This window comes from Scyliorhinus canicula, chromosome 12 (genome assembly GCF_902713615.1).
Source record: "Scyliorhinus canicula chromosome 12, sScyCan1.1, whole genome shotgun sequence".
Classification (NCBI taxonomy): Eukaryota; Metazoa; Chordata; class Chondrichthyes; order Carcharhiniformes; family Scyliorhinidae; genus Scyliorhinus; species Scyliorhinus canicula.
Window position 1 is genome coordinate 161,191,679 of NC_052157.1, and position 26,076 is coordinate 161,217,754.

General features: G+C 56.5%; 1 protein-coding gene across 2 annotated transcripts in view; it reads right to left on the reverse strand.

Annotated features, from left to right (window-relative positions):
- Nucleotides 1-25,648, reverse strand: part of LOC119975153 (inositol polyphosphate 5-phosphatase K-like) — a 39,224-nt gene extending 13,576 nt beyond the window's left edge. The window contains exons 1-8 of one of the 2 annotated variants that reach the window (XM_038814735.1): nucleotides 25,509-25,648; nucleotides 22,221-22,317; nucleotides 14,595-14,702; nucleotides 12,131-12,239; nucleotides 8,828-8,944; nucleotides 5,440-5,615; nucleotides 3,196-3,307; nucleotides 1,730-1,839 (exon numbers count right to left, since the gene is read on the reverse strand). In XM_038814735.1, coding sequence (XP_038670663.1) covers nucleotides 1,730-1,839; nucleotides 3,196-3,307; nucleotides 5,440-5,615; nucleotides 8,828-8,944; nucleotides 12,131-12,239; nucleotides 14,595-14,702; nucleotides 22,221-22,288 — 800 coding nt within the window. In that variant the 5' untranslated portion in view covers nucleotides 22,289-22,317; nucleotides 25,509-25,648. Of the gene's footprint in view, nucleotides 1-1,729; nucleotides 1,840-3,195; nucleotides 3,308-5,439; nucleotides 5,616-8,827; nucleotides 8,945-12,130; nucleotides 12,240-14,594; nucleotides 14,703-16,049; nucleotides 16,069-22,220; nucleotides 22,318-25,508 lie in introns of those variants that run through there. The other variant, XM_038814736.1, reaches the window with a different exon arrangement.
- Nucleotides 25,649-26,076: the final 428 nt, after the last annotated feature.

Consider the following 26,076-nt stretch of genomic DNA (forward strand, 5'->3'; position numbering starts at 1 on the left):
GAATAGATTCCAGCATTTTCCCTACTATTGAATACATGAATAGGATGGGAATAGAGGGATACGGACCCAGGAAGTGTAGAAGATTTTAGTTTAGACGGGCAGCATGGTCGGCACAGGCTTGGAGGGCCGAAGGGTCTGTTCCTATGCTGTACTTTTCTTTGTTCTTTGTATTGATGTCAGGCTAACAGGTTTGTAGTTCCTCGATTTCACTCCCTCTTTTATATTAAATAATTGAGCCTCATTTCCTACCTTGCAATCTCTGCAGGCACCATCCTAAAATCTGTAGCATTTGAAAATAACCACTATCTCTACAACCACCTCCTTCAGCTCTCTGGGATGTAGATGACCAAGTCTAAGGGATTTATCAACTTGCCGCACCAGTAATTTCTCCAACACTACTTGTTTACTAATGCTTACTACTTTCAGATTATCAATGTTTCAGCGAGGTTTCTGCTATCTTCATCCATGAAGGCAGACACCAAGCATTCATTTAATTTCTCGGCAATTTCCTTAGTACCAACTATAAATTCCCCATTCTCTGCCTGTAATGAGCCCACATTTGTCTTTATTAACCTGTTCCTATTTGGATGCCCATGGAAGCTTTTGCAGTCTGTTTTTGTGTTCCCCACTAGTTTAATTTCATATTCTGTTTTCTCTTTTTTATCAATTGGTTCTCTGCTGCTGAACTTTAATGTGCTCCCAATCCTCAGCTTTAACTTTAGAAGCCTCAGCCTTCGATCTGATGAAACTTCTATTGCCAGCCAAGTTGGAGCACGTTTCCTGCTGGTTTTTTTGTACCTTAAGGCAGCATATTTGCTGCAAACCATGTATTAATTATTTAAATATTACCCATTGCCTGTCTACCATCAAACCTTTTAATGATGTTACCCAATCTACCTCAATCAACTCTGCCCGCTTTCATAGTTTCCTTTCTTCATATAAAAGACCCTAGTTTTGGATTGAACATCATGACTTTCAAACCTCATGTGAAATTCTATCATATTATGCTCAATCTTCCCTAAAGACGCCGTCACAACACAATTATTAACTATTCCTTTCTCACTGCACAGTAACAAGATCTAAAATATCCCGTTCGCTCGTTGCTTTCTCCAAGAAAACTATCTCGTATATAAATCGAGGAATTTGTCCCCCTCGGCATTACTGCTAATTAGGTTTACCCAGTCTATAAACAGATTAAAGTCCTCCATGATTATTGTATTCCCTTGTCACACATACCTCAGATGTCCTGATTTATAGCATGCTAATTGGTGGCCAATGAACAACCCCTGCCGGTTTATTAGCTCCACTCAAACCAATTTCATCTCTTGATCTTCCGATCCAAGATCCACTCTCACTAACGTACTGCTCTCATCCTATATTAACCACTCTATCTCACCTCCTTTGCCATCTCACTTATCCATCCTATGTGCCGACTACCACTGAACTTTCAGTTCCCAGCCTACGTCACCCTGTAGACATGTCTCAGCAATAGCAATTAGGTTGGATAGTGTCACTGCTACCTGTGATGTCAATTCAGCTACCTTGTTATGAATCGTGTGTGCATTCAGATAGCGGAACAGGCACAAGGAGCCTGGGAAAGGGGCTTGACCGGCTGAATGGCCTCATTTTGTTCCTGTCAAACTGGCTCAATGGGCCGGAAGGTCACCACTTCCTGTGTTCACAACCAAGGATTGGAGAGACATGGAGCAGGTTCAGGGAGTCAAGGTACCTTGTATCATATTGTGCGGAATCCAGGTTGAATTTGTACGTGGGTTTGAAGAGGAGTTGTCCCTCCAGGAATCCATCCAGGATGGGTCGAGTTTTCTTCGCGTTGTTCAGCTGTTGAGGACAGGAAAAACTGAGAATGCTGGGAATCCACGCTTATTATACACACACACACACACACACTGTGTACGGGAGCTTCACTCTGTTTCTAACCCCGTGCTGTACCTGTCGTGGGAGTGTTTGATGGGGACGGTGTAGAGGGAGCTTTACTCTGTATCTAACCCCGTGCTGTACCTGTCCTGGGAGTGTTTGATGGGGACAGTGTAGAGGGAGCTTTACTCTGTATCTAACCCCGTGCTGTACCTGTCCTGGGAGTGTTTGATGGGGACAGTGTAGAGGGAGCTTTACTCTGTATCTAACCCCGTGCTGTACCTGTCCTGGGAGTGTTTGATGGGGACAGTGTAGAGGGAGCTTTATTCTGTATCTAACCCCGTGCTCTACCTGTCCTGGGAGTGTTTGATGGGGACAGTGTAGAGGGAGCTTTACTCTGTATCTAACCCCGTGCTGTACCTGTCCTGGGAGTGTTTGATGGGGACAGTGTAGAGGGAGCTTTACTCTGTATCTAACCCCGTGCTGTACCTGTCCTGGGAGTGTTTGATGGGGACAGTGTAGAGGGAGCTTTACTCTGTATCTAACCCCGTGCTGTACCTGTCCTGGGAGTGTTTGATGGGGACAGTGTAGAGGGAGCTTTACTCTGTATCTAACCCCGTGCTGTACCTGTCCTGGGAGTGTTTGATGGGGACAGTGTAGAGGGAGCTTTACTCTGTATCTAACCCCGTGCTGTACCTGGCCTGGGAGTGTTTGATGGGGACAGTGTAGAGGGAGCTTTACTCTGTATCTAACCCCGTGCTGTACCTGTCCTGGGAGTGTTTGATGGGGACAGTGTAGAGGGAGCTTTACTCTGTATCTAACCCCGTGCTGTACCTGTCCTGGGAGTGTTTGATGGGGACAGTGTAGAGGGAGCTTTACTCTGTATCTAACCCCGTGCTGTACCTGTCCTGGGAGTGTTTGATGGGGACAGTGTAGAGGGAGCTTTACTCTGTATCTAACCCCGTGCTGTCCTGTCCTGGGAGTGTTTGATGGGGAGTGTAGAGGGAACTTTACTCTGTATCTAATCCTGTTATATTTGGATAAAACCAAAGTGAGGGTGGCATGGTGACACAGTCGGTCTCACGGCGCTGAGGTCCCAGGTTCGATCCCGGCTCTGGGTCACTGTCGGTGTGGAGTTTGCTCATTCTCCCCGTGTCTGCATGGGTTTCGCCCCCACAACACAAAGATGTGCAGGGGAGGTGGATTCAACACGCTAAATTGCCCCTATTTGGAAAAATGAATTGGGTACTCTAAATTTATTTTTAAAAACACAAAGTGAACTGCTTTTCCACATTTGGGCCCTGAGACCGTTGCCCTGACCTGGTCCTTGTCCCACAGCAGGTGGTACCGCTTCTTGGTGATGGACTCCCGGATGAAGTGCAGCCCGTGATCAGCAATGCGAAAGTTTAGGTCCCCAAACCAGAAGATTAAACTGTGGGAGATGAGAATCGTTAATAACAGGAAAACAGCCAATATCCGTGACACCCTCGATTAGGTCCAGATCAATCAGTAATTGCAAAAGAAACACGAGCCAAGGCCCCTTTGTGTTTACCTTCGATCAGACTGGTCAGTCCAACGAGAATGGAGTTATTGCTCAATCAGTGAGCAACCTCCCAGGTGAAACCCCAGCATAGCGGTAAACTCAGAGGGTTAGTAACCGAGGCCCAGGCTGATGCTCTGGGGAACGGACACAGGTTCAAATCCCACCACAGCAGCTTGTGGAAATTAAATTGAATTAATAAAATCTGGAATATAAAGCTAGTCTCAGCAATGGCGACCGTTAAACTGTCGATTCTTGTAAAAACCCATTCACTGATGCCCCATTAGGGAAGGCAATCTGCCGTCCTTACCCGGTCTGGCCTACACGTGACTCCAGAGCCACAGCAACGTGGTTGACTCGGAACTCCCCCCCCCCCCCCCGAAATGGCCGTGTGAGCCGCTCAGTTGAAGGGCAATTAGGGATGGGCTACAGATGCTGGGTTACCCAGGGACATCCACATCACATCAAAGGATAAACATCAACGAGTCCACCACAGACCCAGCCACGAGGCGAGGAAAATCCCCAGTGGGGGGAGAGATCCGGGAGACATAGATCCAAACTCTCCTGTTCCTCTCAGGCATTTTCAGGAAGAGGAATACAGGGAAAATAAGAGTCTGGAAAAGGGTGGAGGTGGTGAGGGATCCAGAGATAAGGACATACAAATCTCTAAAAGGCACAGCCTCGGTTCACGTGGAGAAAAAAAAACACTGGGATTCATTCCCGGAGGGAGGTAATTGGGAAGTTGTATAGAATCCTGGTCTGTCCACACTTGGGAGCGATGGGAACAGTTATCGGCTCCGTATTATACAAAGAACATCGAGGCACTGCAGGTGGTGCAAACGGGACTGACCAGAAAATCAAAACTGAAACTATCAGGAAGGAACGAACAGACTGGCATTCTTTACACTGGGTGGGTGACCCAATCAAGAATGATGAGTTCACTCTCAAAGGTAGAGTTTGACAGAGGATGGATTCCCAGCGCCTTCATCAAGCACGGTGCACATCAATGCAAGGCAGGAGACTGGAGTCTGTCTCAGTCACGCAATTTCCCTTCCGTAAGTATGGTCTTTTTGCAATATCACAGCCGTCTCCCTGCCTGAGTCAAACTCGCCACCGACCATTACTCCGCAGCACAAACTATTGCTTAAATATTTCTTTGGGAGGAGCTACGACAACCGAATGCCGTGCAGGTATATTTTGTCCGTGAAAAACAAAGAACAATGAAACTCACTGGCCTTTAATACACAAATAAGATGTACCTTAATGGTCATTTCTACCAATGCATTCAAGTATTCTCAAACCATGTTCATGCTAAACCTACACACCAGACATGTTTTGAAACTCAGTGTTAATGTTTATATTCTGCAATGTTAAAAATCAGGCATAGGAAGTCAATTGAGCTTTATCTATTTTTCAGGGCAGCACAGCGGCGCAGTGGTTAGCACTGCTGCCTCGCGGCACTGAGGACCCGGGTTCGATCCCGGCTCTGGGTCACCGTCCGTGTGGAGTTTGCACATTCTCCCCGTGTCTGCGAGGGTTTCGCCCCCACAACCCAAAGATGTGCAGGGTAGGTGGATTTGCCACACTAAATTGCCCCTTAATTGGAAAAAACTAAAAGGGTACTCTAAATTTATAAAAAATTATTTTTCAAGCGCACAATAGCGCTAATCTTGGGTCAGTCATACACTGAGTGGACTGCCTTGCACGCCGAGTGGGCTGGGGGATGGGCTGCTGCGCACACTGAGCGGGCTGGCAGGGGGGGGGGGGGGGGGGGGGGGGGGGGGGGGGGAGGAGAACAAAGTAACGTACAGCACAGGAACAGGCCCTTCAGCCCTCCAAGCCTGCGCCGAAAGAAGAGAGACTGCGTTGCACCCCGAGGAGAAAAAAATGTTTGGACCAGTATTATTTCCCCATTTTAATGTTACTATGTTTCTTCCTTCTGGGGACAGGGCTGGTGGGGAGGACGGGGCTGGGGGCAATTATCTGTGATCGTGTGGGTCACACAGGCTCTGGCTGATACTCACTCGTGGTCGAAGATGGCACGTGCCTTTCTGTCGGTGAACTGCTGCATATCCAGAATCCGCTCAAACGAGTCTAGCCTCTGGTTGGTGTTCTCAATGTGAGCTGGTAGGTGACAGTTCAGGAAGCAGATCAGGTGTCCATAGATAGACAGGCGAACAACCACACCCCCTTTGTTACCCTGAGAGAGAGAGAATGTATGAGACACACACACACACAAAATAAAAGCCAGTAATGTGACCTCAGTGAAGGTCAATTCATAATTCAGGGCCAAGCCTAGCTCAGGGTAGGTGCCTGGAGCTCGCTGCCGGGGGGAGGTGGTGGAAGCAGGTATGATGGTGATGTTTAAGGGCCGTCTTGATAAACACATGAACGGAATGGGAATAGAGGGATATGGACCTCAGACGTGTAGAAGGTTTTAGGCAAGGCCGGCGCAGGCTTGGAGGGCCAAAGGGCCTGTTCCTTTGCTGTACTGTTCTTTTCTTTGTTGAGGTTAATGGAATGGTAGATTTGATCACAATGGGGAAAAAGTGATGCTTTCATTGAGCAGAGAGGGGCCTAAGGGTTGAATGACGAGGACCGGTTTCAGAGACTAGCCTGCATTCCCTGGAGTTTAGAAGATTGAGATGAGGAAAGAGGACTGAAGGATTCAATGGAGTCGACAAAGACCACCTACTTCCTCCAGTTGGGAGTGTGTGTGTGTGTGTGTGGGGGTGGGGGTGTGTGTGTGTGTGTGTGGGGGGGTGGGGGGTGTGCGATATTTGCTTGGTCTGGGTAATGGAGGTGTACGGAATTAAGGAGGTTAAGTGGAATTAAGATCAGGGCGTCACGGTGGTGCAGTGGTTAGCACTGCTGCCTCATGGCGCTGAGGACCCAGGTTCGAACCCAGCTCTGGGTCGCTGTCCCTGTGGAGTTTGCACCTTCTCCCCGTATCTGCGGTAGGTGGATTGGCCACGCTAAATTGTCCCTTAATTGGAAAAAAAAATGAATTGGGTACTCTTAAATTTATTTTTAAAAATTGGAATTAAGAAGCAGATCAGACACAATCAAACTGAATGGCAGGCCCGGCTGGAGGTGCTGAATAGTCTCTTCCCACTCTGATGCAAGTCTGACTTTGCACGAAAATATATTTCAGATCAACAACAACATACCACACCCTGAACACGATGATGAAGCATCAAGGCGGTTCTTGCAGGAACATTCTAAACAGAATTGGTACCAAAGAGTGTTGAGGTGACTGGAAGCTTGGTCAGAGGTTCGGAGGGGATATCTAGGAGTTGAGGGATGGAATTTCAGAGCTTAGGGTCTCAGTGGCTGAACAGAAATCAGAGTTAACACTTCAGATCCGTATGACCCTTCTTCAGCATTAAAGAGATGGAGAAATACACTGGATAAGAGGGAATGGAGCAGATGAGAAGGTCAGTGATTGGTGCGAGCTAGGAGAGATTGCAACAAAGATTCGCAGCAACAGAGGACATGTCAATGGCCGTGTGAAGGGCTACAGAAAGTGCTGATAGTGGCACGAAGACAGCAGAATGTGTTAACAGGAGAACACGGATCAGCGCTCAGTGAAATCAAAACTAAGAAACAAGTAACAGGTGGCCCAGTGGCGGAGATTTTGTTTTTGTAATGGGACAAATAATGTTTTGGATATATAAAAAAAAAGGTTAAGATGGACGAGAAAGGTCAAAGTTTCAAATTGCTGAACTCAAACGTCGAGTCCAGAGGGTGTAACGTGCCTAATTGGAAGGAGAGATGCTCCCCCTCCAACTTCACTGGAGTATTGCAGCAGGACAAGGATGGACATATGGGCATGAGAGCAAGATGCAGAGTTAAAACAGCACAAGACCAGATGGTCAGGGTCGTGCTTGTGGACAGAGCGAAGGTGTTTTGCAAAGTGATCACCCAGTCTGCGTTTCGTCTCCCCAGATGTAGAGGGGACCACATTGGCAGCGGCAAATACAGTGGACCACATTGAACGAGGTGCAAGTGAAACGCCGCTTAACCTGAAAGGAGTGTTTGGGACGCGAATAGTGAGGGGGAGGAAGTAAAGGGGCAGGTGTTACACCGTCTGCGATTGTACAGGAAGTTGTTGTGGGAAGGGGACGCGTGGGGCGTTGGGGGGGGGGGGGGTGATGGAGACGTGGGCCAGGGTGTCAGGGAGCAAGTGGTCCCTGTGGAATGCTGACAGGGAGGTGGGGGGTGAGGAGAGGATGCGTTTCATGGGGAGAATCATGCTGGAGTTGGAATGTGGCGACTAGGGGATTTTCACAGTAACTTCACTGCAGTGTTAATGTGAGCCTGCTGGTGACAATGAAGATTATTATCTGGTCGCTATCTCACAGTGGGACCTTGCGTGGTGCCAATTAGCGGTTGCAGTTGCCACATTACAACAGTGACTACATTTCTCTGACTGTAAAGATCATGAGAATGTCGTGAGGCCATGAAAGGTGCGAGACAAATGCAAGTTCTTTATTCCTTTCTCTCTCTCTCCACACACACACATGCTGTATGAAATGAAATTAAATGAAAATCGCTTATTGTCACGAGTAAGCTTCAATGAAGTTACTGTGAAAAGCCCCTAGTCGCCACATTCCGGCACCTGTCCGGGGAGGCTGGTATGGGACACACACACTCATTTGGACAGTCAAATGGGTTGACACACAAGGAGAAGTTTGTACTACACAAAGATTTGGTAACTAATGCCTCAATCTCACACATGAATTCCTCTCATGGGGGCTGATGACAGTCACACACATGCAGCTAAACCCAGAAGGTATTTTTTTGGGATGGCAAAATTCATTAATGGGCTGTGGTGTCACTGGCTGGACCCAGTATATTGCCCATCCCTAATTGCTACTGTGTGGTGGTGAGCTGCCTTCTTGATCCAGTGCACTCCATGTAGGTACACCCACAGTGCTGTTAGGGAGGGAGTTCCAGGATGTTTCCCCAGTGACAGTGAAGGAACGGCCGATATATTTCCAAGTCAGGGTGGTGAGTGACTTGGAGGGGAACCTCCAGGTGGTGGGGTTCCCAAGTATCTGCTGGGTGTTTCCAACGCCACCTCTTGCAATATTTTTATAACCAATCTGTATTCACTCTTCCCCCACCTTCAGCTTTCGCCTCCTGGTGTTAGTGGGCCGGTGATTATTTATTCACGCGGTGGGCAAGTTCGAAAGCTATTCGTCTCCGAATGGCTTCACCAGCCAAATGCTCCCACGCTCCCCACTCTCGGATGTTTCCAGTCTTCCCAACTGACGGGATCTGAACCCATCAGTCAGGTTCAGGACAATGACAGCCAGGCTGCGCCGAGACAGGAGGGGCTTAACACAGCAGCAGGGCAGAGAGGGGACAATGAAGGGGTGACGGCTGGAGATGAAGTAATCCCTTTACCCAGTATCCAAACAGGCCAGTCCGGGTGTAATTGGTCTCCAAATCCCGGATGTAAGGCAGGTGCAAACACTTGACAAAGATCAGCAGTAGGACACCTTGCATCCGGATTGAGGTTATCTGGTGAGAGAGAGGTCAGAGGTTAAAAGTTAGAAACCATTCCATTCGCTTTCTCCCCTTCCCGCTATTTGGTGCCCTCTGTTGGGGAACCTGTTCCACAGGCCGCAGGACCCCCTCCCACACGGATGGCTGGTGAATGGGTACAGGGAAACCGGATGTACCCCGTTTCACTGATCGAGAGGACCATGGACAGGGTGCTGGGGAGGGAAGTGAGAATAAAGGCGCCACATTAATCAGTTGCTGAACTGTAATGAATTGCCTCCTTCAATCTCCTTGTTTAACTGTCACACAGCTTCCAAGCTGCTGTGGGGCCTCAGTGAAGGAATCCATTGTGTGACCGAATTAGGTCAGCCCAGTGCGTCAACCACAGGGGCAGACAGTGACTCAAAGAGCTGGAGCTTGAAAACTAGGTCGGCAAATCACCGCAGTTACACAGCTACTCTCCGAGACACAGAGTTGGACACACTCGGACCCGGGCATATACGCGCAAACCCCGGACACACCCTCCTCCTGCCCCTCGGACACACCCTCCTCCCTGCCCCGCGGACACACCCTCCTCCCTGCCCCCCTCCCCCTCGGACACACCCTCCTCCCTGCCAACCTCCCCCTCGGACACACCCTCCTCCCTGCCACCCTCCCCCTCGGACACACCCTCCTCCCTGCCACCCTCCCCCTCGGACACACCCTCCTCCCTGCCCCGCGGACACACCCTCCTCCCTGCCTCCTCCTCCCTGCCCCGCGGACACACCCTCCTCCCTGCCCCCCGGACACACCCTCCTCCCTGCCCCTCGGACACACCCTCCTCCCTGCCCCCCGGACACACCCTCCTCCCTGCCCCCCGGACACACCCTCCTCCCTGCCCCCCGGACACACCCTCCTCCCTGCCCCCCGGACACACCCTCCTCCCTGCCCCTCGGACACACCCTCCTCCCTTGCCCCACGGAGACACCCTCCTCCCCGCCTCCTCCTCCCTGCCCCGCGGACACACCCTCCTCCCTGCCCCGCGGACACACCCTCCTCCCTGCCCCTCGGACACACCCTCCTCCCTGCCCCGCGGACACACCCTCCCCCTCGGACACACCCTCCTCCCTGCCACCCTCCCCCTCGGACACACCCTCCTCCCTGCCCCCCGGACACACCCTCCTCCCTGCCCCTCGGACACACCCTCCTCCTCCCCCTCGGACACACCCTCCTCCCTGCCCCCCGGACACACCCTCCTCCCTGCCCCCCGGACACACCCTCCTCCCTGCCCCTCGGACACACCCTCCTCCCTGCCCCTCGGACACACCCTCCTCCCTCCCCCTCGGACACACCCTCCTCCTGCCCCCCGGACACACCCTCCTCCCTGCCCCCCGGACACACCCTCCTCCCTGCCCCCCGGACACACCCTCCTCCCTGCCCCCCGGACACACCCTCCTCCCTGCCCCCCGGACACACCCTCCTCCCTGCCCCCCGGACACACCCTCCTCCCTGCCCCCTCGGACACACCCTCCTCCCTGCCCCCCGGACACACCCTCCTCCCTGCCCCCCTCCCCCGCGGACACACCATCCTCCCTGCCCCTCGGACACACCCTCCTCCCCGCCTCCTCCTCCCAGCCTCCCTCCCCCTCGGACACACCCTCCTCCCTGCCCCCCTCCCTCGCGGACACACCCTCCTCCCTGCCCCTCGGACACCCCCTCCTCCCCTCCCCCCTCCCCCCCGGACACCCTCCTCCCCGGACACACCCTCATCCCTGCCCCGAGGGCACACCCTCCTCCCCGCCCCCTCCCCCCCGGACACCCTCCTCCCCGGACACACCCTCCTCCCTGCCCCGCGGACACACCCTCCTCCCTCCCCCCCCCGGACACACCCTCCTCCCTGCCCCGCGGACACACCCTCCTCCCCGCCCCCCTCCCCCCCGGACACACCCTCCTCCCTGCCCCCCCGGACACACCCTCCTCCCTGCCTCCTCCTCCCTCCCCCTCGGACACACCCTCCTCCCTGCCCCGCGGACACACCCTCCTCCCTCCCCTCGGACACACCCTCCTCCCCGCCGACACACCCTCCTCCCTGCCCCCCTCCCCCTCGGACACACCCTCCTCCCCGCCCCCCTCCCCCTCAGACACACCCTCCTCCCTGCCCCGCGGACACACCCTCCTCCCCGCATCCCTGCCCCCCCTCGGACACACCCTCCTCCCCGCCCCCCTCCCCCTCGGACACACCCTCCTCCCCGCCTCCCTCGGACACACCCCTCCTCCCCGCCCCCCTCCCCCGCGGACACACCCTCCTCCCCTCCTCCCTGCCCCCCTCGGACACACCCTCCTCCCCGCCCCCCTCCCCCGCGGACACACCCTCCTCCCCGCCTCCCTGCCCCCCTCCCCCTTGGACACACCCTCCTCCCCGCCTCCCTCGGACACACCCTCCTCCCCGCCCCCCTCCCCCGCGGACACACCCTCCTCCCTGCCCCCCTCGGACACACCCTCCTCCCCGCCCCCCTCCCCCGCGGACACACCCTCCTCCCCGCCTCCCTGCCCCCCTCCCCCTTGGACACACCCTCCTCCCCGCCTCCCTGCCCCCCTCGGACACACCCTCCTCCCTGCCCCGCGGACACACCCTCCTCCCCGCCTCCCTGCCCCCCTCCCCCTTGGACACACACACTCATTCGGACAGTCAAATGGGTTGGCACACAAGGAGAAGTTTGTACTACACAAAGTTTTGGTAACTAATGCCTCAATCTCACACATGAATTCCTCTCATGGGGGCTGATGACAGTCACACACATGCAGCTAAACCCAGAAGGTTTTTTTTGGGATGGCAAAATTCATTAATGGGCTGTGGTGCCACTGGCTGGACCCAGTATATTGCCCATCCCTAATTGCCACTGTGTGGTGGTGAGCTGCCTTCTTGATCCAGTGCACTCCATGTAGGTACACCCACAGCGCTGTTAGGGAGGGAGTTCCAGGATGTTGCCCCAGTGACAGTGAAGGAACGGCCGATATATTTCCAAGTCAGGGTGGTGAGTGACTTGGAGGGGAACCTCCAGGTGGTGGGGTTCCCAGCTATCTGCTACACTTGTCCTTCTAAATGGTAGTGGTCGTGGGTTTGGAAACATCATTTATATTCCAGTCCCATTGAGATAAAGAACAACATTCCAGTCACTTTTTGATTGATGCCTGAACCTGTCTGCTATTCAGCTTCAGATTTACCTTAACATAGCCCAGGGGAGCCAGTGATGATGTGAATAAGATTGTCCAGGGGTCATTAAACGCCAGGTCAATGAGGAACGAAGACAGCTTCGAGTTCACTTCCTGTAAACTAATCAAACCATCACAATGAGGCGTCACATTAACCCACTGGCCACCAATCATCTCCCAGATCCCGTCGGCAACAATCACCAACCCCTCATCACCCACCCACCCACATCCGCTCTTCACCACCCACCCAACCCCTCACCCTAATCACCCCTCACCCACCCACCCCCATCCGCTCATCACCACCCACCCAACCCATCACCCACATCCGCTCATCACCTCCCACCCAACCCATTACCCCTCACCCACCCACCCCCATCCGCTCATCACCACCCACCCAACCCCTCACCCACCCCCACCCCCTCATCACCCACCCAACCCATTACCCCTCACCCACCCACCCCCATCCGCTCATCACCACCCACCCAACCCCTCACCCTAATCACCCCTCACCCACCCACCCCCATCCGCTCATCACCACCCACCCAACCCATCACCCACGCCCACCGTTCACCACCCACCCAACCCCTCACCCACGCCTACTCCATCACGACCCACCCAACCCATCACCCCTCACCCACCCACCCCCATCCGCTCATCACCTCCCACCCAACCCATCACCCCATACCCACCCACCCCCATCCGCTCATCACCACCCACCCAACCCATTACCCCTCACCCACCCACCCCCATCCGCTCATCACCTCCCACCCAACCCCTCACCCACCCACCCCCATCCGCTCATCACCTCCCACCCAACCCATCACCCCCATCCGCTCATCACCTCCCACCCAACCCATCACCCCCATCCGCTCATCACCACCCACCCAACCCATCACCCCTCACCCACCCACCCCCATCCGCTCATCACCTCCCACCCACCCCCATCCACTCATCACCTCTCACCCACCCCTACCCCCTCATCACCACCCACCCAACCCATCACCCACATCCGCTCATCACCTCCCACCCAACCCCTCACCCACGCCCACTCCCTCATCACCTCCCACCCAACCCATCACCCCTCACCCACCCCCATCCACTCATCACCACCCACCCAACCCATCACCCCCATCCGCTCATCACCTCCCACCCAACCCCTCACCCACCCACCCCCATCCGCTCATCACCTCCCACCCAACCCATCACCCCATCCGCTCATCACCACCCACCCAACCCATCACCCCTCACCCACCCCCATCCGCTCATCACCACCCACCCAACCCATCACCCCTCACCCACCCACCCCCATCCACTCATCACCTCTCACCCACCCCTACCCCCTCATCACCACCCACCCAACCCCTCACCCACCCCTACCCCCTCATCACCACCCACCCAACCCATCACCCACATCCCCTCATCACCTCCCACCCAACCCCTCACCCACGCCCACTCCCTCATCACCTCCCACCCAACCCATCACCCCTCACCCACCCCCATCCGCTCATCACCACCCACCCAACCCATCACCCACCCCCTTATCACCACCCACCAAACCCTCACCCACCCCCACCTCACTACCCACCCAACCCATTACCCCTCACCCACCCACCCCCATCCGCTCATCACCTCTCACCCACCCCTACCCCCTCATCACCACCCACCCAACCCCTCACCCACCCCTACCCCCTCATCACCACCCACCCAACCCATCACCCACATCCCCTCATCACCTCCCACCCAACCCCTCACCCACGCCCACTCCCTCATCACCTCCCACCCAACCCATCACCCCTCACCCACCCCCATCCGCTCATCACCACCCACCCAACCCATCACCCACCCCCACCCCCTCATCACCACCCACCAAACCCTCACCCACCCCCACCTCATTACCCCTCACCCACCCACCCCCATCCGCTCATCACCCACCCACCCCCAACCCCTCATCCCCACCCACCCCAAAAACAATCTCCATGCCATCACCAGTGCAAAAACCAACCTACCTGACACTACTGCCCACCCACCACCACCAACCATGGCCTCGGCCCCAGCCCCACCAACTTTAACCACCCTGCCCCAGCAACCACTCTGGGTCACTCAGCCCTCACGAGTGGCTGTGCGAGGCTATCCCGAGTTCATCAAGCCTACCCTAATGGTATCACCACCATGTCCCCCTCCCGCCCCCTTAATGGGGCTGTTTAGCTCACTGGGCTAACTCGCTGGCTTTGAAAGCAGACCAAGGCAGGCCAGCAGCACGGTTCGATTCCCGTAACAGCCTTCCCGAACAGGCGCCGGAATGTGGCGACTTGGGCTTTTCAAAGTAACTTCATTTGAAGCCTACTCGTGACAATAAGCCATTTTCATTTCATTTCCATATGGTAGCACCGGCCCCCACCCCAGGTCCTACAACACCGCCATCACCCGCCCCAGGCCCCAAAACACTGCCAGCCCCACCCTATGACCCTGCCCTTACCCAATTATGTACATGTCCGGATCTTGCGCCTGAATATCCAACTGGAGTAAACTGGTGACATCATTGGGAGGAGCAGCCGTTCCAACATTCCAGGTCAATATATGAAGTCTGGAGAGAGAGAGAGAGAGAATGTGACACGTCACAGACATAAACACTGCTTTCTGAAACTTCATCACAGTAACGGATTCAGGGAGTTGGGAAGTTCTCAGTGCTCGGAACGCTCAATCCCAGCTAGTGTTAAGCAAGAGACCCGTACCCCAGTGAGAGTCAGTGTGTATGGGACCCGTAACCCAGTGAGAGTCAGTGTGTGTGGGACCCGTACCCCAGTGAGAGTCAGTGTGTGTGGGACCCGCACCCTAGCGAGAGTCTGTGTGTGTGGGACCCGCACCCCAGTGAGAGTCAGAGTGTGTGGGACCCGTACCCCAGAGAGAGTCAGTGTGTGTGGGACCCGTACCCCAGTGAGAGTCAGAGTGTGTGGGACCCGTACCCCAGAGAGAGTCAGTGTGTGTGGGACCCGTACCCCAGAGAGAGTCAGTGTGTGTGGGACCCGTACCCCAGTGAGAGTCAGTGCGTGTGGGACCCGCACCCTAGCGAGAGTCTGTGTGTGTGGGACCCGCACCCCAGTGAGAGTCTGTGTGTGTGGGACCCGCACCCCAGTGAGAGTCAGTGTGTGTGGGACCCGTACCCCTGAGAGAGTCAGTGTGTGTGTAACCCGTACCCCAGAGAGTCAGTGCGTGTGGGACCCGTACCGCAGGGAGAGTCAGTGTGTGTGGGACCCGTACCCCAGTGAGAGACAGTGTCTGTGGAACCCCTATCCCAGTGAGAGTCAGTGTGTGTGGGACCCGTACCCCAGTGAGTCAGTGTGTGTGGAACCCGTACCCCAGGGAGAGTCAGTGTGTGTGGGACCCATACCCCAGTGAGAGTCAGTGTGTGTGGGACCCGTACCCCAGTGAGTCAGTGTGTGTGGAACCCGTACCCCAGGGAGAGTCAGTGTGTGTGGGACCCATACCCCAGTGAGAGTCAGTGTGTGGGGGACCTGGACCCCAGTGAGAGTCAGTGTGTGTGGGACCCGTACCCCAGTGAGAGTCAGTGTGTGTGTGGAACCCGTACCCCAGTGAGAGTCAGTGTGTGTGGGACCCATACCCCAGTGAGAGTCAGTGTGTGTGGGACCCATACCCCAGTGAGAGTCAGTGTGTGTGGAACCCGTACCCCAGTGAGAGTCAGTGTGTGTGGAACCCGTCCCCCAGTGAGAGTCAGTGTGTGTGGAACCCGTACCCCAGTGAGAGTCAGTGTGTGTGGAACCCGCACCCCAGTGAGAGTCAGTGTGTGTGGGACCCGTACCCCAGTGAGAGTCAGTGTGTGGAACCCGTACCCCAGTGAGAGTCAGTGGATGTGAAATCAGGTGAGTGGGTTCAATCACACTGGGAGCTGAACAGGATGCTTGGCTTAACTCACTTTTCATTCAAAATAAAGTCTCGAACTAACCAGCTCCAACTAATCCCAACCTTTGGACTGTGGCACCATTGAGCAGGGATTTCTCACTGAATGGGCCGGTGTTAAATAAAACCAATTCAACAGCTTCCTCCTTTCATATTTATCCCTTTTTTTCTCTCCTCCCCCACAGCGGCCTATCAGTCTCTCCTCCCCCACAGCAGTCTCTCAGCCTATCTATCTATCTCTCCATCTGCCTGTCTCTTGTCTGCGCCTCTCTCCTCCCCACGTGTTTCCCTCGATCGGTCACTCTGCCTTGACTGTCTCTGTCTTTCTGCATCTTTGTTGCTTTCTCGGCCCCTGTCCCTCATTGGCTTTGTCCATCTGTGTGTTTTTTCTTTCTCTCGCTCTCTCTCTCCCTCCCTCCATCCCTCTCTCTCCCAGTCCCAGCCTAAGCAGAGTTCCAAGGAGATTACAAGATTAATCCTCTTTCCGTTATACAATGGACCCAGCTCCAATTAGTGAAGCTCCTGCTAACAAGCTAATACAGAGCGACCCACTCACCCATGTATTTGATAACAGATGTATTAGGAAAACAGGATCACATGGTATTTATGGACCGATGCGAGCTTGGGTATCACTGGCCACCAGGAGCTGTGAACAGCAGGTTTCCTGACTGGGAAAGGGGAAAATAGGTTCTCCAATGGCATCAGTCCTTGGGGATATTCTTATTCCGGTTATATTCATGGCTGGGTTTGTCCACAGTAAATAGATTTTTGTATTTTGCAGACAATGTAAATCACGAGCAGGATAATAACAAAATCACTACAGTGCAGAGGGAGGCTATTCAGGCCATTGGGTCTGCACTGACCCTCTGAAAAAGCTCTCACCTCGGCCCACTCACCCACCCTATCCCCGTAACCCCACCTAACCTCTGCACCAGGACACCCAGATCCCTCTGTACCAAGACACCCAGATCCCTCTGTACCAGGACACCCCCAGGTCCCTCTGTACCAGGACACCCCCAGGTCCCTCTGTACCAGGGCACCCCCAGGTCCCTCTGTACCAGGGCACCCCCAGGTCCCTCTGTACCAGGGCACCCCCAGGTCCCTCTGTACCAGGGAACCCCCAGGTCCCTCTGTACCAGGGCACCCCCAGGTCCCTCTGTACCAGGGCACCCCCAGGTCCCTCTGTACCAGGGCACCCCCAGGTCCCTCTGTACCAGGGCACCCCCCAGGTCCCTCTGTACCAGGGCACCCCCAGGTCCCTCTGTACCAGGGCACCCCCAGGTCCCTCTGTACCAGGGCACCCCCAGGTCCCTCTGTACCAGGGCACCCCCAGGTCCCTCTGTACCAGGGCACCCCCAGGTCCCTCTGTACCAGGGCGCCCCCAGGTCCCTCTGTACCAGGGCGCCCCCAGGTCCCTCTGTACCAGGGCGCCCCCAGGTCCCTCTGTACCAGGGCGCCCCCAGGTCCCTCTGTACCAGGGCGCCCCCAGGTCCCTCTGTACCAGGGCGCCCCCAGGTCCCTCTGTACCAGGGCGCCCCCAGGTCCCTCTGTACCAGGGCGCCCCCAGGTCCCTCTGTACCAGGGCGCCCCCAGGTCCCTCTGTACCAGGGCGCCCCCAGGTCCCTCTGTACCAGGGCGCCCCCAGGTCCCTCTGTACCAGGGCGCCCCCAGGTCCCTCTGTACCAGGGCGCCCCCAGGTCCCTCTGTACCAGGGCGCCCCCAGGTCCCTCTGTACCAGGGCGCCCCCAGGTCCCTCTGTACCAGGGCGCCCCCAGGTCCCTCTGTACCAGGGCACCCAGGTCCCTCTGTACCAGGGCACCCAGGTCCCTCTGTACCAGGGCACCCAGGTCCCTCTGTACCAGGGCACCCAGGTCCCTCTGTACCAGGGCACCCAGGTCCCTCTGTACCAGGGCACCCAGGTCCCTCTGTACCAGGGCACCCAGGTCCCTCTGTACCAGGGCACCCAGGTCCCTCTGTACCAGGGCACCCAGGTCCCTCTGTACCAGGGCACCCAGGTCCCTCTGTACCAGGGCACCCAGGTCCCTCTGTACCAGGGCACCCAGGTCCCTCTGTACCCGGGCACCCAGGTCCCTCTGTACCCGGGCACCCAGGTCCCTCTGTACCCGGGCACCCAGGTCCCTCTGTACCCGGGCACCCAGGTCCCTCTGTACCCGGGCACCCAGGTCCCTCTGTACCCGGGCACCCAGGTCCCTCTGTACCCGGGCACCCAGGTCCCTCTGTACCCGGGCACCCAGGTCCCTCTGTACCCGGGCACCCAGGTCCCTCTGTACCCGGGCACCCAGGTCCCTCTGTACCCGGGCACCCAGGTCCCTCTGTACCCGGGCACCCAGGTCCCTCTGTACCCGGGCACCCAGGTCCCTCTGTACCCGGGCACCCAGATCCCTCTGTACCCGGGCACCCAGGTCCCTCTGTACCCGGGCACCCAGGTCCCTCTGTACCCGGGCACCCAGGTCCCTCTGTACCCGGGCACCCAGGTCCCTCTGTACCCGGGCACCCAGGTCCCTCTGTACCCGGGCACCCAGGTCCCTCTGTACCCGGGCACCCAGGTCCCTCTGTACCCGGGCACCCAGATCCCTCTGTACCCGGGCACCCAGATCCCTCTGTACCCGGGCACCCAGATCCCTCTGTACCCGGGCACCCAGATCCCTCTGTACCCGGGCACCCAGATCCCTCTGTACCCGGGCACCCAGATCCCTCTGTACCAGGGCACCCAGATCCCTCTGTACCAGGGCACCCAGATCCCTCTGTACCAGGGCACCCAGATCCCTCTGTACCAGGGCACCCAGATCCCTCTGTACCAGGGCACCCAGATCCCTCTGTACCAGGGCACCCAGATCCCTCTGTACCAGGGCACCCAGATCCCTCTGTACCAGGGCACCCAGATCCCTCTGTACCAGGGCACCCAGATCCCTCTGTACCAGGGCACCCAGATCCCTCTGTACCAGGGCACCCAGATCCCTCTGTACCAGGGCACCCAGATCCCTCTGTACCAGGGCACCCAGATCCCTCTGTACCAGGGCACCCAGATCCCTCTGTACCAGGGCACCCAGATCCCTCTGTACCAGGGCACCCAGATCCCTCTGTACCAGGGCACCCAGATCCCTCTGTACCAGGGCACCCAGATCCCTCTGTACCAGGGCACCCAGATCCCTCTGTACCAGGGCACCCAGATCCCTCTGTACCAGGGCACCCAGATCCCTCTGTACCAGGGCACCCAGATCCCTCTGTACCAGGGCACCCAGATCCCTCTGTACCAGGGCACCCAGATCCCTCTGTACCAGGGCACCCAGATCCCTCTGTACCAGGGCACCCAGATCCCTCTGTACCAGGGCACCCAGATCCCTCTGTACCAGGGCACCCAGATCCCTCTGTACCAGGGCACCCAGATCCCTCTGTACCAGGGCACCCAGATCCCTCTGTACCAGGGCACCCAGATCCCTCTGTACCAGGGCACCCAGATCCCTCTGTACCAGGGCACCCAGATCCCTCTGTACCAGGGCACCCAGATCCCTCTGTACCAGGGCACCCAGATCCCTCTGTACCAGGGCACCCAGATCCCTCTGTACCAGGGCACCCAGATCCCTCTGTACCAGGGCACCCAGATCCCTCTGTACCAGGGCACCCAGATCCCTCTGTACCAGGGCACCCAGATCCCTCTGTACCAGGGCACCCAGATCCCTCTGTACCAGGGCACCCAGATCCCTCTGTACCAGGGCACCCAGATCCCTCTGTACCAGGGCACCCAGATCCCTCTGTACCAGGGCACCCAGATCCCTCTGTACCAGGGCACCCAGATCCCTCTGTACCAGGGCACCCAGATCCCTCTGTACCAGGGCACCCAGATCCCTCTGTACCAGGGCACCCAGATCCCTCTGTACCAGGGCACCCAGATCCCTCTGTACCAGGGCACCCAGATCCCTCTGTACCAGGGCACCCAGATCCCTCTGTACCAGGGCACCCAGATCCCTCTGTACCAGGGCACCCAGATCCCTCTGTACCAGGGCACCCAGATCCCTCTGTACCAGGGCACCCAGATCCCTCTGTACCAGGGCACCCAGATCCCTCTGTACCAGGGCACCCAGATCCCTCTGTACCAGGGCACCCAGATCCCTCTGTACCAGGGCACCCAGATCCCTCTGTACCAGGGCACCCAGATCCCTCTGTACCAGGGCACCCAGATCCCTCTGTACCAGGGCACCCAGATCCCTCTGTACCAGGGCACCCAGATCCCTCTGTACCAGGGCACCCAGATCCCTCTGTACCAGGGCACCCAGATCCCTCTGTACCAGGGCACCCAGATCCCTCTGTACCAGGGCACCCAGATCCCTCTGTACCAGGGCACCCAGATCCCTCTGTACCAGGGCACCCAGATCCCTCTGTACCAGGGCACCCAGATCCCTCTGTACCAGGGCACCCAGATCCCTCTGTACCAGGGCACCCAGATCCCTCTGTACCAGGGCACCCAGATCCCTCTGTACCAGGGCACCCAGATCCCTCTGTACCAGGGCACCCAGATCCCTCTGTACCAGGGCACCCAGATCCCTCTGTACCAGGGCACCCAGATCCCTCTGTACCAGGGCACCCAGATCCCTCTGTACCAGGGCACCCAGATCCCTCTGTACCAGGGCACCCAGATCCCTCTGTACCAGGCCACCCAGATCCCTCTGTACCAGGGCACCCAGATCCCTCTGTACCAGGCCACCCAGATCCCTCTGTACCAGGGCACCCAGATCCCTCTGTACCAGGCCACCCAGATCCCTCTGTACCAGGCCACCCAGATCCCTCTGTACCAGGGCACCCCCAGATCCCTCTGTACCAGGGCACCCCCAGATCCCTCTGTACCAGGGCACCCCCAGATCCCTCTGTACCAGGGCACCCCCAGATCCCTCTGTACCAGGGCACCTCCAGATCCCTCTGTACCAGGGCACCTCCAGATCCCTCTGTACCAGGGCACCCAGATCCCTCTGTACCAGGGCACCCAGATCCCTCTGTACCAGGGCACCCCCAGATCCCTCTGTACCAGGGCACCCAGATCCCTCTGTACCAGGGCACCCCCAGATCCCTCTGTACCAGGGCACCCAGATCCCTCTGTACCAGGACACGCAGATCCCGCTGCACCTCAAATTCTGCAAGCTCTCTACATTTAAACAGTATGGTGTTTTTTCCTGCCAAAGTGGGCAACCTCCCATTTTCCCACATCATAGCCCATTTGCCAAATTTTTGCCCATTCATTTAGCCTCTCTATACCCCTTAACACATTTTCTATCTTCTCTTGAAACGTACTTTCTTGGGAATTATATCACTGTTCCTTCACTGTCGCGGGGTCAAATCTTGGAATTCGCTCCCTAACAGCACTGTGGGTGTACCTACACACCTCAGGGACCTTTTTTAAAAAATTGTTCATGGGATGTGGGGCATCACTGGTTCAGACAGCAATTGTTGCCCATCCCTAACTACCCTTGGACTGAGTTGCCGGCTTGGCCATTTCAGAGGGCAGCTAAGAGTCAGCCTCATTACTGTGACCTGGAGTCACGGGTAGGTCAGACCCAGGTGAGGACAGTGAAGGACATTAGTGAACCAGGGTGGGTGTTTCTGACGATTGCCAATGGTTTCAAGGTCATCTTTAGACATTTAATTCCAGCTTTTTAAAAAATTCAAATTTCACCGTCTGCTGGGTGGGATTCGAACCCATTACCCTGGGACTCTGGGTCACCAGTGAAGTGACAATACCACTGCCATCCCTAAGTGCAGCTGTTAAAGAAGGCAGCTGACCACCACATTCTCACGGCCAATTAGGAATGAGCAATAAATGTTGACCTAGCCAGCGACGCCAACATCCCATCAATTAATGTTTTTAAATCCCTTACCCCAAGACTCAATAGGACTTTGTAAGGTTGCGAGGTTCAAGTTGGATAGTAGGACAAATTATTTCAAAGAGCTGCCACAGGCACGATGGACATTATGGCCGCTTTCTGTGCTGTAAGATTTTGCTTCAATCAGGACTCACTGAGTTACTGATTTTACTTTCCCCACAGTCGGAGCCTCTTATTCAAGGACTTTATAGAAGGCAGGTCTATGGGAATAAGCTTGAGTCCAGGGGAAAGACAGCAGAGTAACTCCACCCCGACCCCTCTCCCAATGGCTTTACGCCGTCTCGGTCACTTACCCAAACTTGACCGTTTTGTTCGCTCCCCGCACGACACTCAGTACCGTGGCAGGAAGGCAGCTCTCCATCTTCAGCCCTGGGAGGGGGGCAGGCTGAGCTGTCGGGGAGGAAGTCAGAAGCATTAGAAGAAGGGATTAGAATATAGAGAGAGGATGGTGGGTGGGGGTCGGGACAGAGTGAAGGGTGGGAGTTTGAAAACAATAAGGCAGAATATAACTTTAATCTAATGTTATAATTATGAGGTTTGTAAGATTCATATATTTTAGGATTGTTGCTTTCAATTGATGGTAAATAAAGGGGTAAACTGCCGGACAGTAATTTGGGTATTTTAAGAGATCAAAGAATAGCTTTCTGTTTTACTGAGAAGGTAGAGCAAGGTATTTACACTTGGGAGCAGTCTCTGAATTTACAAGTAGATTCAGGGTAGCTAAAGTTGCAGAAAGATGTGATTGGTATCAGAGGAATTCCTGCCAGCTGGCATTCCTCTGAGCTTCTTCCTGCTCCTCATGGCTGGGTCTGTCACCTCTGTGTCGTCCGCCGGGTCGTTCTCCGAAGTGGGAGGGGTGTACCTTATAGGTGCCCGTCTTTTCCTTGATGACCTCCTTGGAAGTTGTTCTTCCTCCTCCTCGGGGAGAGGTGGCACGGCGGCCTCGTCGAGTGTGTCCATCTCCGACTCTGATGACTGGATGACAGGGTCTGGAGAAATTGCTCGGGGCTGGGGTGTGGGTATCCTTTCCGTCTGGGCTATCCCAGCTTGAGGCGGTCCTGCTTCGCCTGCCTCCAGGTGTGGTTCCGCTGCCCTTATTTGGTCTAGGTGTTTCTTCAGCACCTTACCTCCTATCGAAACCTCATAGGATATGGGCCCCGTTTGGAACTCTACCGTGCCTTTGACCCACGTTGGTCCATTCCCATAATTCTTGACCCAAACCGGTGCCCCTGATTCTACCCTATCCATTCCCTTCATAATTTTATAAGTTTCTATAAGATTCTCCCTCATTCTTCAAAATTCCAACGAGTATAGAACATACAGTGCGGAAGGAGGCCATTTGGCCCATCGAGTCTGCACTAGCCCACTTAAGCCCTCACTTCCACCCTATCCCCATAACCCCTCCTAACCCTTTTGGGCAATTTACCATGGCCAATCCACCTAACCTGCACGTCTTTGGACTGTGGGAGGAAACCGGAGCACCCGGACGAAACCCACGCAGACACGGGGAGAACGTGCAGACTCCACACAGACAGTGATCCAGCGGGGAATTGAACCTGGGACCCTAGAGCTGTGAAGCCACATTGCTAGCCAATTGTACTTAGTCCCGGTCTACTCAGTCTTTCTTCATAAATTAATCGTCAACTCCAGAATCAACCTAGTGAATCTTCTCTGCACCTCTCCAGTGGCAGTCCATCCTTTCTCACTAAGATCAGAACTTTACACAGTGCTCCAGGTGTGGCCTCACCAGCACCCTATACAGCTGCAACATAACCTCCCCGTTTTCAAACTCCATCTCTCTCGCAATGAAGGACAAAACTCCATTTGCCGCCTTAATTACTTAATGCGCCAGCAAACCAACGTTTTGTGACTCATGCACAAGGACACCCAGGTCCCTCTGCACAGCAGCATGCTGCAATTTTTAAAAACTATTTAAATATTAGTCCCTTTTGCTGTTATTCCTACCAAAATGGATGATTTCATATTCACCAACACTGAACTCCATCTGCCAGACCCTTGCCCACTCACTTAAACTATCTATATCCCTCTGCAGATTGTGTGTCCGCTGCACGCTTGGCTCCACTACTCATCTTAGTGGGCTGGTGCAGACTCAATGGGCCGAATGACCTCCTTCAGCACTGTGAATTCTATGGTCTGTGAACTTTGACACATTACACTTGGTCCCGAACTCCACTATCATTGTCACCACCTCAGCGAGATTGCAGATTAATCTTCTAACGTGAAGGGAATAAACACCTGGTCTGTGAGACCGGTCTTCGTATTTGAATGCTTTTAGCCCCAGTATGATTGTGATAAAGCTGTCGTACGCCCTTCAAGGTAACAACCCAGCTACTCCAGATGGGGCAGCACGGTAGCACAGTGGCTAGCACTGTGACTTCACAGCTCAAGGGTCCCAGGTTCGAGTCCCGGCCTGGGTCACTGTCTGTGCGGAGTCTGCACGTTCTCCCCGTGTCTGGGTGGGTTTCCTCCGGGTGCTCCGGTTTCCTCCCACAGTCCAAAAACGTGCAGGTTAGGTGGATTGGCCATGCTAAATTGCCCTTAGTGACCAAAGGATATGGCGAGAATGCGGGTAAGTGGTTCTGAGACCACAAATAGATCCGCCATGTTTTTATAGAATGGCGGAGCAGGCTCGAAGGGCCGGACGGTCTACTTCTGCTCCTAGTTCGTATCTTATGTTCAAAGGGTTAGGAGAGGTTATGGGGTTAGGGTGGAAGTGAGGGTTTGAGTGGGTCGGTGCAGACTCGATGGGCTGAATGGCCTCCTGCATTGTATGTTCTGACAGGAGGAAGTCATTGTGGTTACAGCTCAGTCTGCAGCCTGCTGTTTATCATCTCCATGCTCCTGTACTTTCCAAAATATAATATTTTGAAATGAAGCAAAAAAACTCAAAACAACCACTCAACCTAATAGTCACTTAGCTGTGTCTGTAACCCCGTGCTGGGGGCGGGGGGGGGGGGGGGGGGCCCAGGGTGGGGGGGGGGGGGGCCCGGGGGGGGGGGGGAGAGGGGGCCCAGGGTGGGGGGGGGGGTGAGGGGGGCCTGGGGGGGGGGGGGTGTGAGGGGGGCCCGGGGGGGGGGGGGAGAGGGGGGCCCAGGGTGGGGGGGGTGAGGGGGGCCCGGGGTGGGGGGGGGTGAGGGGGGCCTGGGGGGGGGGGGGTGAGGGGGGCCCAGGGTGGGGGGGCCCAGGTTGGGGGGGGGTGAGGGGGGCCGGGGTGGGGGGGGGGGGGGGTGAGGGGGGCCCGGGGTGGGGGGGGTGAGGGGGGCCCGGGGTGGGGGGGGGGTGAGGGGGGCCCGGGGTGGGGGGGGTGAGGGGGGCCCGGGGTGGGGGGGGTGAGGGGGGCCCGGGGTGGGGGGGGGGGGGAGGGGGGCCTGGGGGGGGGGGGGGGTGAGGGGGGGCCCGGGGTGGGGGGGGTGAGGGGGGCCCGGGGTGGGGGGGGGGGGGGGGGGTGAGGGGGGCCCGGGGGGGGGGGGGGGGTGAGGGGGGCCCGGGGGGGGGGGGTGAGGGGGCCCCGGAAGCGGACCCCGGGCGGGAAGCGGACCCCGGGCGGGATGCGGCCTTACCTGCGGGCCGGGGCTGTGCGTCCCGCTCCCTCCGGGTCTCCCGCCGCCGCCGCCGAGCTCCTGCTTAAAGGGATGGTCCCCGCGCGGGCGGGTTAAAGGGGAGGGGCCACCATCACTCCGCCGACCTTTATGCCTCCCGCTGTTTGTTGTGACTGCGGAGCTCCGCCCCCCGGCCCCGATTGGCTGTCTGCGGGTCACCTGACTGACGCCCTCCGCCAATGGAAAACCTCAGCCCGGCCCGGAGAAAACAGCGCTGCAAATGTTCACATCGAACCCCCCCCCCATCCCCCAGATACCCCCATTGCCCCAGAACCCCCCAGACCACTGCCCAGAACCCCGAGAAACACCCAGACCCCCACCCCCAGGAACACCCCCACCCCCACCCCCAGGAACATCCAGTCCCCCACCCCCAGGAACACCCAGACCCCCCCCCCCCAGGAACACCCCCACCCCCACCCCCAGGAACACCCAGTCCCCCACCCCCAGGAACACCCAGACCCCCACCCCCAGGAACACCCCCACCCCCAGGAACATCCAGTCCCCCACCCCCAGGAACACCCAGTCCCCC